General features: G+C 36.3%; 4 protein-coding genes across 10 annotated transcripts; 3 read left to right on the top strand and 1 right to left on the bottom strand.

The window, feature by feature from the left end:
• Window positions 1-2107: 2107 nt before the first annotated feature.
• LOC127258778 (sterol 3-beta-glucosyltransferase UGT80A2-like) lies at window positions 2108-8229 on the top strand. 5 transcript variants are annotated; one of them, XR_007840360.1, is made up of 16 exons: window positions 2108-2516; window positions 2655-2836; window positions 3346-3585; window positions 3885-3996; window positions 4730-4900; window positions 5347-5410; window positions 5550-5607; window positions 5683-5860; window positions 5989-6119; window positions 6231-6333; window positions 6426-6502; window positions 6921-6968; window positions 7128-7277; window positions 7539-7710; window positions 7802-8058; window positions 8155-8229. XR_007840360.1 is itself a non-coding variant. In XM_051285771.1 (15 exons), the coding sequence occupies exons 1-14, from the start codon at window positions 2306-2308 to the stop codon at window positions 7704-7706; spliced, it is 1893 nt and encodes a 630-aa protein (XP_051141728.1). In that variant the 5' UTR covers window positions 2108-2305; the 3' UTR covers window positions 7707-7710; window positions 8155-8229. The 5 variants fall into 5 exon arrangements, 1 of the variants encoding a protein (XP_051141728.1); XM_051285771.1 differs by lacking the exon at window positions 7802-8058; XR_007840359.1 differs by having other exon boundaries at window positions 2109-2516; window positions 7539-8058.
• Window positions 8230-9448: 1219 nt separating this feature from the next.
• LOC127258780 (protein LATE FLOWERING-like) lies at window positions 9449-10273 on the top strand. The gene has a single exon (XM_051285774.1). The coding sequence runs from the start codon at window positions 9529-9531 to the stop codon at window positions 10069-10071; it is 543 nt and encodes a 180-aa protein (XP_051141731.1). The 5' UTR covers window positions 9449-9528; the 3' UTR covers window positions 10072-10273.
• A 2192-nt stretch (window positions 10274-12465) lies between these two features.
• Window positions 12466-14383, top strand: LOC127258779 (probable pectate lyase 8). The gene is made up of 6 exons (XM_051285773.1): window positions 12466-12647; window positions 12836-12907; window positions 13017-13659; window positions 13737-13840; window positions 13921-14059; window positions 14147-14383. The coding sequence occupies exons 1-6, from the start codon at window positions 12553-12555 to the stop codon at window positions 14381-14383; spliced, it is 1290 nt and encodes a 429-aa protein (XP_051141730.1). The 5' UTR covers window positions 12466-12552.
• A 141-nt stretch (window positions 14384-14524) lies between these two features.
• LOC127259167 (putative kinase-like protein TMKL1) lies at window positions 14525-18895 on the bottom strand. Of its 3 annotated transcripts, XM_051286310.1 has the most exons (5): window positions 18577-18895; window positions 18277-18342; window positions 17514-17777; window positions 15499-17314; window positions 14525-15388 (listed from the first exon to the last, which is right to left on the bottom strand). In XM_051286310.1, the coding sequence occupies exons 4-5, from the start codon at window positions 16859-16861 to the stop codon at window positions 14751-14753; spliced, it is 2001 nt and encodes a 666-aa protein (XP_051142267.1). In that variant the 5' UTR covers window positions 16862-17314; window positions 17514-17777; window positions 18277-18342; window positions 18577-18895; the 3' UTR covers window positions 14525-14750. The 3 variants fall into 3 exon arrangements, with proteins under 3 accessions (XP_051142267.1, XP_051142268.1, XP_051142269.1); XM_051286311.1 differs by lacking the exon at window positions 18277-18342; XM_051286312.1 differs by lacking the exons at window positions 17514-17777; window positions 18277-18342; window positions 18577-18895 and having other exon boundaries at window positions 15499-16601; window positions 16663-16851.
• Window positions 18896-19270: the final 375 nt, after the last annotated feature.

The following is a 19270-nucleotide window of genomic DNA, read 5'->3' as shown; positions in this document are numbered from 1 at the left end:
ATGACATTTTGAATTAGAAGGAAAAGAATAATAATAATAAATCCAAAAGCATATTCTGTCCCATCTTAATTGTTATTTTTTAAAAAATTTTTTTATATGTTTAATAACAAGCAATACATTTCTATTTTGAGTAAAATTTACTAAATCATAACTTATTTAACAACTCTAAATCAATTTAATTAACTATACAACATACATACCTTCGTACATGCAATACTAATTCAAAACTAACTTATTTCTATTTCTCTCATAAAAAAATAAATATTTTTTCTTTATCTATGTTTAAAACTCCACATATTTTATAAAATTAGTTTATACTATTAATTACAAATAAATAAACACATATATTTTTTATTTACTTGTATTGTAAATTCTTTTAAATGATATTTATATTGTATATATTTTTTTATTGAGATATAATTTTTAAAAGATTTAAATACATATTCTAAATTTTTTTAATCACACGTATTAAATTTATTTTAAAACTATTAATATTATCAATTATATAAAAAATATTACCTATGCCCGGCTCTTATGGCACATTTAATTTTTAAGTATTGATTTTTGAATATTAATTATTGTATAAAAATATAATACAAATTAAACAATACTTCTATTAATGTCTAATACTAATGTTACGACATTTATACAAAAAAAAACATATATACAAATATAAAGATATTTTTAATATTAAATATAATAATAAAAAATAAATATAAAATAGACGAATATTGTAATAAAATAATACCACCCCTCAATCTGGGTTTTATTTTCCATTTTCATTCATCCCAAAACAAGAGTACCATTGGTACTGATAAGAATATTTTTGTTTTTTTAACAACCCAATATAATATTAATATTAAAAAATTTATACGTAAAAAAACAAACGTTACTCTTTATTAATTTGTCAATAATCAAAGTGTCAATTCACCATGTGGGAGTATTTTTTAAAAATATATTTTTATTATATTTTATAAATAAAAAAACCCGACCAAATAAATCATTGCAATTATCAACAAAATTATTCAATTAGTCTCAATTTAAAGTATTATTTTCACATGTCACATTTAGAAGTATCTATTTTTTATTTTAAAAAATAATTATATATTAATATAAAAATATCTTTAATTTTTAATTTGTTTACAAATATACTATTAAATCTTTTAACTACTTTTTACAAATGATAAAAATGTCAAATTTTTTTACATAATTCTATTATTTAATAAAATACTATCTCATCCATCCCACTTACCATGTCACATGGTCATTTCTGTCTGTACTACATTTCATATCACATCTTTTTTTAAAAAAATATTTTACAAACTTTAATCTATTTTAAATTTTTAAATTTATTTCTTTTATAATTTTAATTAATATAATTATTTATATTAATCTTAATTTATAATTATATATATATATGATAACTACTCATTCCGTTCCATACCAAACTATTTTTGTTTTATTTTTTTATTTTAGTTCGTCCAACGACAAAGTATCAATTTTCTTTTTTTTTTTAGTAATCGTATTATCTATTTAACATTAAAGATACCTTATAACTTATAATATATACCTAATTATGAGACGAATGAAATCTTTTTATTAATATATTATTAATTATCTATTTATTTATAAATCCTCGTGTTTAAAGTAAATCGGGGGAATATAATTTATTAATTTGCTATAAAATCCAAATAGCCTTTCAAACGGCTACACTTTGCATGATTCGAGAAAATAGATACTCCCTTCGTCTCATGTAATATGGATGTATTACCGTAGACACGAGAATTTAGGTAAAGTATAATTAGTAAGTAATTAAGAAATGTATTAGTAAAAATAATTATTATTTAGTAAAAATAATTATAAATTAAAATTAAAATAAATAAATAATTTAATAAAAATTAAAAAAATTATAAAATTTAAAATTTAAAATACGATTAAAGTGCATAATTATATTTTTTAAAATAGAAATAACAAGTTACTTGATGAAAATATAGAAAATAGGGGGAACAGGGTGTAAGACGTTGCTGCAATCTCATAGTCTAGGGGCTAAATGGTAATTTCACTGATACTACTGTAGTGGCGTTCAAAGTTCAATCTCACTGCTACAGAGCTGATTGTTTTAACTTTTTGTGAATTGACCACAAAAGCCTTCGCCGCCGGCGTTGCTGTCTTTTGGTTTTTTACACGCCATCTGGTTCCACTTTCCGGCGACGCTCTTCTCCTCTCCTCTCCAGATATTCTCGTACGAACTCAGGAGTTCACTACGTGAGACATGTGTGCATGTGAAATCGATAAATAATTGTCAATGGAAGCTTCGGCAGATCTGGATCAACCGCGGAGTCGTTCGAAGGAGGTGGAGCCGTCTGCAGAACAGGTTAGAGATGGGAACTCTTCTCTGAGCTCCGGTGAAGTTTCTGTGGAGTTCGAGAAAGATGATGCTGGGGTCACTGCTGCTATGGTCGATAGTAGACCTGTCAACACTGTTCTGTTCTCCAATGGCGCCGGGAAGTGTTCAGGTGAATTTAGGGTTTACTTTTGATGCAAACATCTGTATAAATCATTTGTAATGGTTCGTGAGGTCATGTTTGATGGGACGTTTTCCTTTTGATTTTGGTATTGTTGGATGTGATTTCGTAATGAAAGAGTTGTTGCAGATGATATTGCCGGGGCAGGTATGTTTAGGGCAAATACTATGCCGGCAGAAATTTCGAACCACGTGAAGATAGAGCCACCTCTGGTGGTAAAACGATCCAAGACGGAGAGGCAAAGTCATTGCAACATACGGCCGGAAGAGGCTGCTCAAATTTTTGACGACCGGATGTCTGCACAGAAGAAAGTAAACATCCTTTCTGTTATTGTTTCTACTGATCGGTTTGTTGACTTACATACAATGGGTTGATATTGATTGTTTCTGAATTCAACAAGTTTCTGTTATATATGATTTTATGGTTTACACTTACTGTGATCTCGAAACTAGAGGCTTAAAGATTGGTATAAATAACTGGCCCCAATCTTGTCTTATAGTTAAGGGATGCATATATATTGTGGTATGTGAGATTGGGTAACTGAATCCTCTAGTTTAGTGTTTAATATTTGGCTAAACACAATGCTGTATTCAATTATTTATTCATGGGATGGCAGAAGTTTTCATATATAATTGATTGAAGTAAATCGTTTCTTAAGTATTTTATAATTGAGTTAAGTAAATCTTTCGTATTATACTGGAATAGAGGTGAGATTATTCTATTATTTTGCCTACCTTTTGTTTAGAAGTAAGAGACAGTGTTCGTGTTGTGAGACGAAATGTGGGCCTGGGATTTTCGTTAAATATTTGAAACTCTGCAGCTCCAATTGTTGAACAGAATTGCTACTGTTAAAAATGATGGTACAGTAGAATTTGAATTATCTGGAGATGTTACACCTGAAACTCTTGGAGTTGGAACTGAAAGCATACATGGTCAAGTGGATGAGGAGCCCATTGATGAAACAGAACTTCCATACATTCCTCCATTGCAAATTGTGATGCTTATAGTTGGAACACGTGGAGATGTACAGCCATTTGTTGCCATTGGAAAAAAATTGCAGGTATGTGTTTCAATATGATACAAATGCATATTGACTTCTAAGTATGCGAAATTACTTGGTAAACTTTAACCTGTGATAAGTTTTTTAGTGGCTTGAAGGGAATGTTTCTTTATGTACTCAATCCTATTTTTGTGCTAGCAACTTTTATTGAATATATTATATTAACACTTGTTTTCAATTCAATATTTTCCAAAGCAATGCTCTGAACACAAAGATACACAATTTCTTGAACAATTTTAATTTCAGTATTATTGCTGAAATACCTTTTGGGTTCTTGTTGATGAGATGCTCTGATGCAGGATTTTGGCCATCGTGTTAGATTGGCTACTCATTCCAATTTCAAAGAGTTTGTACTGACATCTGGGTTAGAATTCTATCCGCTTGGTGGGGATCCTAAGGTTCTTGCTGAATGTATGTTTTCCCTGCCTTTCCTTATGCTGGCACTGGCTTGATCATTTTTAGTTGGCTCATGGTTTTTATTTATCCTTCTTTGATGGTGTTTTGAAGATTTATCTTTCTTCGATGATATTTCTTTTTGCAGTATGCCTTTGCTCTTTCTGCTAATAGTCTGAGGCATTTTGTAAGCCACACTAGTTCCATAGTCTTCCTCCCCAACTTGTCTGTTTCGTTGTTTTGTTCTCTTTATTTATCTGAATATACTTTCTGAATCTTTGATGCTATTTGTTTTGCACAATTTTCATACTTCTTCTTTTCAATAGTTTCTAGTTCTTATTTTCATTCTCGTCATATTGCATGATAGATTCTTATGTTTTTAACATATTTAATACACCTGTTGATAGAAAACTCGCACAAACTCTTGCAAGAAGCTCAGTGGTGACTCCACAACCAAGCTACCTCCTAAAATTTATTGGGGACTTATCTTGATAAATCAAAGTCCACGTGCTGAAATCAAATAAGTTTATTAGCACAATCCTATTGAGCTAAGGCCACAAGAAGGCTGAAATAAGACAATTCATTCTTAAGTAAGTGGTATTAGGAATAAGATTGAACTCTTTAGAAAAATATGCAAGACAATTAGAAAGTCATATTGAGTTTCTGGCCTGGACAAAGAAATCTTGATTCTAATTTAGTGTTAATGGTTATATCAAAACAATGATGACTAAATGCTCTGTTTCTTCTTCAGATATGGTGAAAAATAAAGGATTTCTACCTTCTGGACCTTCAGAGATACCTGTACAAAGAAGTCAGATGAAGGACATAATTAGCTCTTTGCTTCCTGCTTGTAGAGAGCCTGATATTGATTCTGGGATTTCGTTCAAGGCTGATGCAATCATTGCCAATCCTCCTGCATATGGTTAGATTGCATGACTAGATGTACCTGCCTTTGTGTTTCCTTGTTTTAAGATCAGCATTTCACATTCTCTTTTGAATTTATAGATGTAGAATAAATTAATATTCCAAATGATGGAAAGACTGCTTCAAGCTGCTGATTTGGAATTATACAGAATTTATATTGAACATTTACTACGCTGTATCATTGGTAGACCAGCATTTTACATTCTCTTTCGGATTTATAGATGATGAATAAATGAATATCCCAAATGATGGAAGGACTGCTTTAAGCTGCTGGTTTGGAATTATAGAAAACATTGTTTAACATGTACCATGGGCTTCATTTGTAAATTCATGTAACATAAATTCAGAATGTGGGTATAATTTATTATATGCAAGCTCACCTTTTCTTGATTTGGTTGACTGACAAATATTATTGTGTTTTGCCTGTTAACTTTGAGAATACAGGACATACGCATGTTGCGGAAGCACTGAAAATACCGATTCATATATTTTTCACGATGCCCTGGACGTAAGATTTCTTTTAATATTTTTGACTCCTTGATGGAAATATAGTTGTTATTCATGCTTGTCAAAATAAATAAGATATTGTTGGAAATAACTAAAAAGTGTGTACATTTTGTTAACCAGCTTGCTATGTTTTCTGCCAGGCCAACTGTCGACTTCCCACATCCTTTATCGCGTGTTAAGCAATCAGCAGGATACAGAGTGTGTTTACAATACTTATTGTATTGAATATTACATTAAACTTTCTTACTGTGACACTCTTGAATGAATTTGCAGTTATCATATCAGATAGTTGATTCCTTGATTTGGCTAGGAATAAGAGACATGATAAATGATGTTAGGAAAAAAAAGTTAAAGCTGCGACCAGTCACATATTTGAGTGGATCTCAAGGCTCTGACTCTGATATTCCTCATGGATATATCTGGAGTCCCCACCTTGTTCCTAAGCCCAAAGGTAGTCGTTTTCTTCGATGATAAGAAATTTTGAACTTCCTCAAGTGAATTAGCAATGTACCATATTACAAACTAGCACCTCTATTCTTCATCTATGTAACAATTGCCAATTAACTCATGATTTTGCAGACTGGGGACCAAAGGTTGATGTTGTTGGATTTTGCTTCCTTGATCTTGCATCGAATTATGAGCCACCTGAGTCACTTGTGAACTGGTTAAAAGCTGGTCCAAAGCCTATATATATTGGATTCGGCAGTCTTGTAAGTACAAAGAGTCACCTTGTTCATCTCAACCATTTTCTATTCTTGATATTGGGTTTTGGCAGTCTAATTTTAACTCTAAGTTCAGTCTTTTTGTCTTCATCATCTCAGCCTGTTCAAGAACCAGCAAAAATGACTCAAATTATTGTTGAAGCTTTAGAAAAAACTAAACAAAGAGGCATTATTAATAAAGGCTGGGGTGGCCTTGGGAGCTGTGAGTTTTCTTTTCGTTCTTTAGCCAAACCATGAATTAAAATTTCACTATCAATTTACCTTAGCTCATGCAGAATTTATGAATGTTCTCAGTGGCAGAAGCAAAAGACTTTGTGTATCTGTTGGACAATTGTCCTCATGACTGGCTGTTCCCACATTGTGCTGCAGTGGTTAGTTTTTCTGTGAAATTGTTGTATCGATACTACTTTTAAATACAAAATTATTTCTTCTTTTTTCTTTTTTTTTTGTTTAATCTAACTTTAAAAGATAAAAGGGAATTTTGTTACGAATCTTGAATGTGTATATACTAGTTGATGCTTAACATATTTGTCTTGAAAGTATTCTTCTCATTATGATATAATTAATGTGTAAAACATCTTCCGATGCATTTCTAGCAGCACCTAAAAAAATTATATGTATATGTTTCAAATACTGCAATGGGGTATTTTGGCAGCAATCTGGCTTATTTTTTGCACTCTAGGTGTGTATGATGCTTAAATTTTGAGAACCCTAAGAAACTTTCTTGCACATTTGGACATTAAATCAAAGCTTGAATAGTGATTCTCATTATTTTCAACATGGTTTTAGGTGCATCATGGTGGCGCTGGTACAACAGCTGCTGGTCTTAAAGCTGCGGTAATTAAAAATAAAAAATTGAACTACTGATCTTGCTATTTATGTTTTGCTTGAGTATATTTTGTTTTCTTTTTTTTTTTTTTTTTTTTTTTTTTTAAATTGCGTGGAAACCCGCATCTGCTACTCTACCTGATAGCTTGTTATTTATATTCTATTTAGTGTCCAACCACTATCGTCCCATTCTTTGGCGACCAACCTTTCTGGGGGGAGAGAGTACATGGCAGAGGTGTTGGACCTCCTCCGATTCCAGTAGACGATTTTTCTCTCAAAAAGTTAGTTGATGCAATTGAATTTATGCTGGATGAGAAGGTACTTTGATCTACTTTCTTTCTTTCATTTTATGGATTACAAATCTGAAATTTCAAAGAGTTCTATGCACTTAACTCATTAATCATTAGGCTGACGTCTTAACAAAAGTTATTGCTTCATGGTATCACATTGGAAAAACATATGAACAAATTTCACATGTTTGATGTTATTTAACTTTGTTTAATTTCTTTCTGAAATTCAATAAATGGAATAGATACACTTGGCTCCAATGCAGCAAAACTCAATTACATTCTTGCACAGGTGAAGGAGCGAGCCGTAGAACTTGCTAAGGCCATGGAAAATGAAGATGGGGTTGAAGGAGCTGTGAAAGCATTCTTGAAACATTTTCCATGCAAGAAAATCGAGCCCGATCCAGAGCCTAGAGAGTCCAGCCCTTTCTCAATGCGAACATGCTTTGGTTGCTCCTAAATTTGTGAGCAACATTCTTCTCCTCCAATTTACATTATTCTTTACTAGAGCTTGAAACCGCCGTTCGATTTTAGTATACATTTATCCTTTCCCAGAACGCCAAGCGCGACTGCTTCCAGGAAACTATTTTATAGACAGTGAGTGATTCATGTTGTGTAATTATGAGAGTTTCATAAACTTGTTGTGCCTGTAACCTTGCTTGCCTTCATGTATGAAGATCTGCTAAAAATTGTTGATGCTTCCTAGCTTTGAATTCGATGGTTATGAAATGGTTCTTCCTCCTATGTTGTCCTTTATATCTGAGGTTCAAAAATGTGATCATCCCTTGATGTCAAAAAGTGGCCCAAAATGGGTGAGTTTGGTTGCCATTCATTATAAAAGAGCATATGGGGTTGAATCTCACTCACCATCTTCTTTCCCATTTTGTGTTCTCTCCAAAATTTTACAGGCCATGATGTGTAAGGTGGGGGCCACAACCCCCTACTGCTACTGCTACTACACATTTTAAGCCTGCAAGGGAAAAGCCAAAAGAACACAGGTAAGGTAAGGAATGTAATGAATTTACTCTATATGAAAGCATGAATGAAATAGTATTATAAGAAGCTGATGGGAGGTAGTAGTAGTTGTTGGAGCTGACAATAGTAGAGAGAGAAAGAGAAAGAAGAAGAAGAAGAGAGAGAGAGAGAGAGAGAGAGGGGTGTGTGTGTCTCTGAATCTAATCTGATCTGATCTCATAGGAAGATGCCAAATTTGGGAAAATGGACCACTGATATAATGATCTTTCTCACTTTTGTGTGCAGTGGAAAGTGCAGTGCAGTGCAGATGATGAAATGAATGGAAAAAACAAGCCACCAACTTGTCCTGAAATTGAATTTGGCGGTGGAGACTCTGATCAAAACATGGGTCTGCTCCCTTTTCCCCATATCTCTCTATTTATTGCATTTTCAGAATATATATATATATATGTATTTACATACATAGGCAGGCATCTAATTAGGGATAGATAGATAGATAGTCTACCCTCTAACAGGCAATATGTGACCAATTGGGAGTTGTTAATTCCCCCAACATTTCTCCATTTCTGGTATCATTTGTTTACTCAAAAATATGGTGCAGAGTGCAGCAGAGATGACAGTGAAATAATTAAGGTCTCTGAATGGGCTATTCTGATTACTGTTCTATTGGCTGGACAGTATAGAGAGATTAGTTCACAAACCTGATAGGATAGGATAGGATGGAATGGATGATCAATCTGTAAGAGAGAGAGAAAGAGAGACACCATTATTGAAGATAGCACAAGAAACTGAACCAAACAACACTAAGAAAATTGCCTGCAAAAGGAAACACACTAGTGTCAGTCAGACTTGGATGGATTCCATTTCCCAATCTTGCATGCAATTATACACACACATATATACATATATATATATAGAGAGAGAGAGATAGAGTTCTCACCAATCACTCTCTTTGCCCCAATTCTCACAAACCTATATACACTACCCACTTCCCACATTTATCTTTTCTCTTATCTCTTCTGCTCTTCAGAGCCCATACACACACACACATACATACATACATATACATACATACATTATACACAGTCTTTACAGCAAAATGCACTCTTTTTTATAAGGTGAGAAAATACCATTATCTCTTCTTCATTCATTTCTCATACTTGAAAGAGGCAATAATATTAACAGGTTTGGAGACTGGAAGATTTTACCAAATCCATGGAGGTATTGTTGATTTTTGGCTTTTCATTTTTTTTCTTCTTCTTTTTTCCATCATCCATCTCATATTGCTACAACTGTTGCTGCAGGGAATGGACGGTGAGGATTTAGCTCATGGATCATCCAACGGTGGTAACAACAAGCCAGAGGATTCAGCGAAGTCATTCCCCTGTTTATACTGTTCTAGAAAGTTCCACAGCTCGCAGGCTTTGGGAGGACACCAAAACGCCCATAAGAAGGAGCGCAGTGCTGCAAGGAAGAACAAACGTGTTTCCGATTTTGCCCTAATTCCACCGCCATTGCTGTTCTCGCCCAACTATCCTATCGGTATTTTCAGCCCCGCCGCTTATATTACCCCTCACGCCGCCAGTCTCTGCCACTTTCAGGCCGGCGCCGGCGGCCACCATATGGCCGGATCCAACGGTGGCGCGGCGAGGTTCGAGAATGGTTTGATGATGCAGCGAGGGAGGTACCTGAACGAGGCGTACAGGAATAGCAATGGAACTGCTGTTGCAGACGAGAGCTTCGGTCATCGGACGGCGGCGACGGCGGCTTATTCCCGGCAAGGTGGAGCGAACGGCGGCGATTTGGAGAGGCAGAAAGATCAGGCGCTGGATTTGTCACTTCATTTGTGAGGAGTTACGAATTACGAATTGAAATTCAAATATTGAATAGATAACATAGATAGATACATTGTTGCTCCTATACATACAGTTTTGTACGGTTTGTAGACTGCACGCAGTGCCTTTGCTTCCACTGCCACAATAAAAATTTTGAGACCTCGGATTTTATTTTATTTTGTTTTATTGTATTATTATTATTATTTAAATTCATTGCTTTTAAAAGTAAATAAACACATTCATCAATCAATTTATTTCATAATCTGCATGCCTTCATTTTTGTACAACTTTTATTACTATCTTTGTTTTTTTTAATATATATATTTTTTTTTATGACAGTGGAAAATCCGCAGCAACTATGTGAGAGTATAATATTCTCTCCCCGTCCCATATCAAAAGTATTCATTTTTCCATTTTAGTTGTCTCAATAACAAAATATCAATTTCTTTTTAGTAATGTATTATCTATTTAATATTACAAATACTCTTACAATTTATAATATATTACACAAATGTCATTATCTTTATATCATACGTACTAATAAGATTATTTTAGTCATTTATACTTTATTTCTACTATATCCCAATATAATACTCCCTCCGTCCCCCATACCATGTCCACGTTGCCGTTTCTGTCCGTTCCACATTCCATGTCACTTTCCATTTTTGAAAAATACTTACACTTTAATCTTATTTTAAATTTTTTAATTTATTTTTTTTAATTTTAATTAAAATAATTAGTTATCTTAATCTTAATTTATAATTATTTATATTATATGATAATTATTTTCACTAATACATTCTTAATTATCTATTAATTACACCCCTTCTAAAATACCGTAATTACAGTGTAGAAGACACGGCATATGGGATGGAGGGAGTACTACTATTTCTAAAACTACGTGCAAAAAATAAATGGATACTTACTTTTGGGACGGAGGAAGTATAATTTTAATAATTTTGCTATGTGTAAGTTATGCGTGTCTAACAATATATTTCGACACATTTATATCTATATATACAATATATATGCATAAAAGAACAAATTCTTCCAGAATCGTTTCAATTGGTCGTTCGAGAACTACGATCAAAGTCTCTTTTGGTCGAAGTAAATTGAGTTTAAAAAAATTTCACATCCATTAATTTCGTATGTTTGACAATACAATGAATTTCAAAATTATAAAGTTAGGTGAAAATTTAAAATACTCATTATACGAACATTTTGAATATTTACTATAACTAAATGATGAATTTTAATTATAAATTATTTTAAATTAAAATAATTATTTTTATTAATATATTTTTTAATTTTCTTAATTCCCTTATCTACATTAATTTAAACACTTAATTCATATCCTGACCTAATTTCATTTGAATTGAATCCTATTTTGTGACTCGTTGGGCCTTCAATTCGGCCCAATTTCTGCAGCATTAGCTTAATATGATTGGGCCGGACCGGTTGAGGCCCATCGAACTGTGCCCATGATTGTCTGATAAAAATAGAAATAAGGTCAACTGTCAGCCAGAAATTAGTTCATTTTCTGAACTCACTATATCCGTATTAGGCAACGTTTGACTAAACTATTTAAATATTAATATAATAAAATAAAACTAAGTCGGACAATAAAAACCAACGAGCCTAACCGTTAGGAAGAAACATAGGTTACGGTAAGAAATACACGTAAATAATTAAAAGCCACGTAAATGTTTAGTGCATGCATGAGCCATGCAAGTTGGTTGAATTATATGGTCAAAGTCAAACACGTGACCCAATTAACCGATAAATAATTTATAATGATAGAAGTGGCACAGGAATGAACCCACTGTAGTGACGCAAATCAGACCAGATTAGTCAAAATAAATTCATTGAAATAACGAACATTTGACTTGGCATTATTAATTAACTAATTAATTAATTAATTAATTAATGCATGTCAATCTAAGACAGAATCGAATCAATGAATAATTGTAACTAATAGTAATGTTGCGACCATCAATGAAAGAATATATATATATATATATATTTTTAAGTGAAATTTAGAGAAAACTATGTAAATAATATAAAATTAATAAATGTATGTAATATATTATTTTTTTTTAAAAGAAAAATATGTTGTTTGAGATTGATATAATAACACAGTAACACACCCTCAATATTACCGAATTTGAATATATAATATACGATGATGTTGGGAAAAACCTAATTTAACGAAATTCGGTGAACAGTTGAATGAATGAATGAATAATAATAATAATAATAATAATAATAATAATAATTAGGCAAAATATGGAGCAATAGCAATACCTTGCAGTGACTTCGTATATGACTCCATTCCTTGTTCGTACGTGTTTTCTGCTGCTATAAAAACCGTTCCTCTGTCCAACATTCTCTGCATTAATTCTTCGTTTCCAGCAGCTAATTAGAGATCATTGTATCGAGATTGTTATAGAGAGAGAGAGAAAGAGACTGACCGATCGTGCTTAAGCTGCAACAACAATGGCGGTTTCTCCGAGAAGTAGTGCTGCTTTCTCCACGTTTCTGATGATTTTGCTGCTGTTTACTGCAATCACAATCGCATCTAGAGAAATAAGGTACTAACTAACTACTCTATAATTTGCTTCAGATCTCTCTCTCTCTCTCGATTAATTTCAATTTCAAGCTTATGAGCTTCGGTTTTGGAAATACGATGAAATGTCTGTTGATAATCGGAGTTGGAGACTAATTAGGTTTACCTGATTAAGCTGAAATTGATGATTCTGTAATTTTCGGAAATCCGCAGAGGTTTTGAGTCGACGCGGCGAGCGCGCGCAGCAATGGAGGATCCTGAATCAGTAACCGCCATGGTTAACCTGTGAGTCGTCCTCCTCAACTGCATTATCATTCTGAGCATCAACTAATAATTGTATCCTTTTAAATTTAAACTTTTAAGTGAAATACTAATCCGCTCTTCGTAATTTCAGAGCAATTCAAAAGAGTACGGAAAGGAGGAATTTAGGAACCGTTGCATGCGGAAGTGGAAATCCTATCGACGATTGCTGGCGCTGCGACGGCAACTGGACGCTTAACCGGAAACGCCTCGCCGACTGTGCGATTGGATTTGGCCGGCGAGCAATCGGAGGCCGCGACGGAAAATTCTACACCGTTACAGACCCAAGGGACGACGATCCGGTGAATCCCCGGCCAGGAACTCTCCGGCACGCCTCAATTCAGGACGAGCCGCTCTGGATCGTGTTTGAGCGCGACATGGTGATCACGCTAAAGCAGGAGCTGGTAATCAGCAGCTTCAAGACGATCGACGGCCGCGGCGCCGACGTCCACATCGCCAACGGCGCCTGCGTCGCGATTTACCGAGCGACGAACGTGATCGTCCACGGCGTCCACATCCACGACTGCAAGCCGACGGGGAACGCTATGGTGCGAACCTCGCCGTCGCAGTACGGATGGCGGACGAACGTCGACGGCGACGGGATCTCGATCTTCGGCTCCAGCCATATCTGGATCGATCACATCTCCCTCTCCAAATGCTCCGACGGCTTGATCGACGCCACGATGGGATCGACAGCAATCACAATTTCGAACAACCATTTCAGCCATCACAATTCAGTCAGTATCCCAATCTCTTTTCACTCTAATGAGTTAAACTAATTCACTGTCCGCCATTAACGAACAGATGCAAACAGGTCATGCTATTGGGGCACAGTGATGCCTACGAAGGGGATAGAGGAATGCAAGTCACCATAGCTTACAACCATTTTGCAGAGGGATTAACACAGAGAATGCCAAGGTAGATTGAATTTTACCAGATTCCAATTTTCTTGATCATAACTCATGATCTAAATTCTAATTTCTATTGTTATCCTTCAGGTGTCGACATGGGTATTTCCATGTGGTTAACAACGACTACACATCCTGGGAAATGTATGCCATTGGAGGCAGTGCAAATCCCACCATTAACAGTCAGGGCAACAGATTCTTTGCTCCAAACAACCCTTTTGCCAAAGAGGTATGTGATCAGTAATCTTCCTCTTCCCCAGATTCAAGAACTCAATAAATCCAAAACCCTAAATTAATCAAGATTTCTTCTGATTAGGTTACAAAAAGAATCGTGGATTCAAATGATCCTGATGGAGGGAAGAACTGGAACTGGAGATCGCAGGGCGATCTCCTACTGAATGGTGCTTATTTCACCGCATCCGGTGGCGGCACCACCGCCGCCGCCGCCGCCTACACCAAGGCCTCTAGCTTGCAAGCTAGACCTTCTTACTTAGTAAGAAACATGACCTCAGAAGCTGGGGTGCTTCATTGCCACAAAGGCCTACATTGCTGAATATAATCACACACACAGAGATACATATATATATATATATAGATAGATAGATAGATACAATTAATTTGTAGGGATCCATTGATCAATCTCTGCCTGCTTTCACAACTAGGAGGTTATGAAGAAGAAGAAGAAGAAGCAGGGTAAGAAGTGTTGTTCTATGTTGTAACATATCATTCATGTATTGCGAAATTTATATATTATAAACATAGAATTGAGACTCAAAACCAACATAGGATGGATACTCTCTCAATAATAGCACATTCATCGTCTACCTTAATTGATCCTTAAACTACTACATTAAGCATTAATTTAAGTACCAATGCAAATTGAATCGAATCGAATCAAATCGAATCACAAAGAACTAACCTCAGAAAGGAGTAACGCTCCCGCTCCTAGTTTCCGCAGGGCTGTACATAGCAGACCGATTCCTCGGCCGATTCTCCTCCAACTGCCTTACAACCTCGTCCATCGCCGGCCTAACAGTCGCCACTGGCGCGCAGCACCCCATTGCAAGCTTCAATGTCTGAACCAGCCCTTCCTCCATCGGATTCCTTACACCCTTCAACAGCTCCATGTCGAAAATCTCCATCGTTGTCTCCTCCAAGACCGCCACTTTGACCAGCGAAGGCAGGTCAACAAACTCCCCGTTCCTACCACTCTTGCCGGGCTTTTTCCCCAGCAGAATCTCCAGCAACAATATCCCGAACGCATACACATCCGTCCTCGAATTGCATTTCTTCATCCTCTGAAGCTCCGGCGCCTTGTAGCCATCGGCTTTAGCCGATGCTAGAATTTCGTCCGCCATTGACGGCACCATTATCCGATCGAGCCCAAACTCATTCAACCTCGCCACAAAAAAGTCGTCAACCAGCACAGTTTTCGACCTCACGTTCCCATGCGTGATCGGCGTTTCGAGACCGTGTAGATATGCTAATCCTCGGGCTATTCCCAAACCAATCTTGTGTCTCCTAGCCCAATTCAGCACCGGCTTTCCCACTCTCGATTCTTCAAAATACACCATATATATATATATAAATTTAAACTTTCAACATACGACAATCTCACATAATTACGAATGTATTGAAGATTGAAGCTAAATCAATATAAAAACTTACCATGTAGGAGCTCATGAAGCGACTTATTCGGCACATAGTCGTAAATCAGAAGCTTCTCCCCTCTCCTCCCTTGATAGAATGCTCTCAAAGGTATCAAATTCTCGTGTCGAATCCTCCCGAGCTGCTTGATCACTGGCAAACAAGACTTCCTATCATTGCAGCTGCCCTCCTTAAGCAGCCTCAAAGCAATCGTCCCGCCGTCCGTTAAGCTCGCCTTGTACACTGTTCCATAGCTAGTTTTCTCCATCACTTGCCCTGTGGCATTCAGCACATCCTCCAGAGTCAAATGCTCCCCGCCCTGAAACAGAATCAATTTCCCATCTCCACCATTGTTGCCTCCTGCTTCCTCATCTCCACCTTCCTCAAACTCCTCTCCCTCCTCTTCATCATCATCGACCTTCTTTTTTCTCTTCCCTTGGAAATACCCAATCAACAATGAGACCAGGACCACAGAGCCTGTCATCAGGCCAATTACTAAACCAGCTATGGCACCAGAGCTCAATCCAGAGGTACCACTACAGGCCCTTAATGGAGCCCCACAGAGGCCAGGGCTGTTTCCTTCAAAAACCTCAGCCCCAAACTTTGAACCCACAAAATTGGGCAAAACCCCTGTAAAGTTGTTGTGGGAAAGATTCAGCGTTTCCAGCTTCAATCCTGTTATGGTCTGAGGTATTTGGCCAGAAAACATGTTGTCCCCAAGATCAAGCTCTTTAAGACCATGGAAACCTACTATGAATTCTGGGAAATTCCCAACAAATCTGTTCTGTCCTAAATCAAGAAACTGCAGATTCTTGCAATTAGAGTCGGGCAATGCAGGCTCAGGTGGAGAATCAGAGAGCTTATTACCATGAAGCTTGAGGGAAATCAGGCCATCACAGAGGTTCCAAATCGATGCTGGTACTGACCCTTCCAGCAAGTTGTGGCTCAAATCAATGTCCGAAAGAGATGTGCTGTAGCCAAGCTCAACAGGAATTGCACCAGTCAACGAATTGACACTGAGATAGAGACTTTGCAGGCTTGTCAACTCTCCAATCTCTCTTGGAAGAGTTCCAGAGAGATTAGCTGATGGGAGCTGGAGCGAGACAAGGTGGAGTGAAGGGTTTCTGTACAGAGAAACATTAGTCCATTGTGGAGAAGAAAGGTCTGTGCAGAGCAAAGAAGTACCGTTGCTGAAAGCCCATTTTAGGCCTCTCCATTGGCAGAGTGGAACTGAAGCATTCCATGACAGCAACAGTAAGTTCTCTGCACTTCCCTGCAGTGAGGGCCTGATCTTGCTCAAAATCAATTCAACATCTGAAGCAGAATAGGCACTTAGAATTAGCACAAGAGTAAAGCATATTGAGAGAAGACAAGCAGCCGCCATGGAAGAGAAGAAAGCAAATGGGGGAGCCGGGGAGAGAGTGAAAAGAAAAAGAAGTAGCAGAAAGAAGAAGAAATAAGAGATTTTTAATGGAAAATTAAAGAGAGAGAGAGAAGAGAGAAAGAGAGAGGGGTTTCTTGTTCACTGAGAGGAGTTTTCTTTTCGGGAAAGCTGACTGACAGAATTGACTGTGTGAGAGTAATCAACCAAAACAAGTCCAGTTGATTGCTTTTCCATTAAATTTAATCCTGGCAGAAAGCATATTGATGTCCACCCCCCACAATAAAGGTGCCAAGGTTTCATCTTTAATGATCCCTTCCATTGATGATGTTTCTTAACCAAGATCCTCTTTCCCCCCACCTCAAAACTTTATGACGCCTAATGAATTCTTGAGAGAGAAAGCCGAAGACTGTGTAATTTTCTGATGATATAAATCCTGCCCTTTTAAAGCACCACCTGGATAATGAACAGTAGAGAAACTGTAATTAGAAGTTGTATTGCAATCACTGTTCACAAATGAAGAAAATGGTTTTTCTTCACTAAAAAATACGTTTATTGTTGTGCACAACAACGGCTACTAAACATGAAGGGACACAAAGTCAGAGGTCGTGTCAGTTAATGTGTGACTTTATACATCTGTTGTGTGCACGCTTACCTTTGGAATTGGGGGAGAGAGACATTTTTCAATTCCCAGACTTTGCTTTTTTTGAGAAGGAAGCTGCTCGATGAGGAGTGAGTAGACAACCCATCATCTGATTTTCACTTCTTCAATGGCCCTACATCATCTAATTTACATAAAATCTTGAATCTACCCTCCTCCCCCCTGTCGTAGTGCATATCTGATTAGAGGTATATAAATGGACGGTGGGGATTCATCTGGTGAGTTGGATCCTGTGGCTCCCAATAATCACTCATTCTTCTGCAATATGGGAACAACATAATTTACAGCGTGGCCTACCATTTTGGATCCAAAATCATAGTGGAAAACTTCGATTCAAACAAAGGAAAATACATTTACATGACCAGCTGAGTCAGCCAAAACACTGCAGAAAATTGTTTTTCTTGGGATTTCACTGAAAACCCTAAAGATGGAGAAAAAAGTTCCCCCTTTCTTTATAGTACTGTACTAGAATCTGAAGTATCGAAACACAGCTTTGATAAAGTTTCAGATTGTACAATGAAGTGAAACTCCTCTGTACTCAAATTATAACTATTACTGTTGTGTATTCGTAAAGGTTCATTCAAGAAGCATGCCGGGCTATGATGTGATTTTAATCACTCACACACCAAACCACGCTTAGTTTTTACATAACATAATCAGATTTGATTCCAAACCATGATCGAGTGAAAAAAACACTTCTCATACCCAAATCTCCAATAGTGAATGACTATATCATTACATTTGTAAATAGACTTACGATTGATTGCCATGGCCACGACAGGCTTTAACTCCATGCTTCCTAAACTGTAGTATTTGACTGAGACTGATCTCATAAGAAACAACGGATAATCAAGCGTATTTCCATATGCTTTTATCGACATTTTTTTTGCAGTTATTTTACCTCTCAATATCGAATTCATATGAATGCATTGTCAATGAGTGAAACAATCAAAACTATGATAAAAAAAAAAAAAACAAATCCGTAAATAACGTGGATGAGCAAAACGCAGTGTCGGTTTCAGCAATGAAACAGTAAAATTGAAAGCACAAAACTTACGCCAAAATCCGAGTGACAGCAGCTGAATTATCCCTGTGGCTGCTTGTTGAATGATCCTCAACAGAGACACGTATCATTTCACGCGGCAAGAGATCAGCAGCAGTCCAATCAATCGTAGAGTGACTGCCTTGCCTTACCTCTCTGAAATTTCGTATGTGCTGCGGAAACAATCTGCGAATCCTCATCATAATTGCGATTCTCGACCTCAATAACTTCCATAAGCATTTCAGACGAAAGAGACTGTGAATCACACTCTAAAACGTACGAAGATAACAAATGCAGTTGCCATTGCAATTCTCCCCCCAAATCACGTTCCCACAGTCCACAGCCTCCATTAAATGGGTTGGTTTGATTTTGATGCCATTGAAATTCCCATTTGATCGATAGGCCAGAGTGGAGGAGGAAGATCCATCAAATGACCCACTAGCGCCCAAATTTTTAAATGGGCTTATAAGTGGGCTCGATGTTTTTAGAAAAGCCCATTTCATATGCCAGGCCCATTACGTTAATTTGTATATATATATATATATATATATTTTTTCTTTTTAATATATATATTGATTTAATAATAATGTCTTGGGAATTGGGTGCACCACTACGTGCGTTGAGGAAAAGGTAGAAATAAAATATAAACCCAAGAACTATACTTTTGTAATGGAAGTCATATGCATTATTTATTTGTTATTATTACATG

This window comes from Andrographis paniculata, unplaced genomic scaffold (genome assembly GCF_009805555.1).
Source record: "Andrographis paniculata isolate CXL003 unplaced genomic scaffold, ASM980555v1 Contig5END, whole genome shotgun sequence".
Taxonomy (NCBI): Eukaryota; Viridiplantae; Streptophyta; class Magnoliopsida; order Lamiales; family Acanthaceae; genus Andrographis; species Andrographis paniculata.
This window is presented reverse-complemented; position numbering and strand designations above follow the sequence as displayed.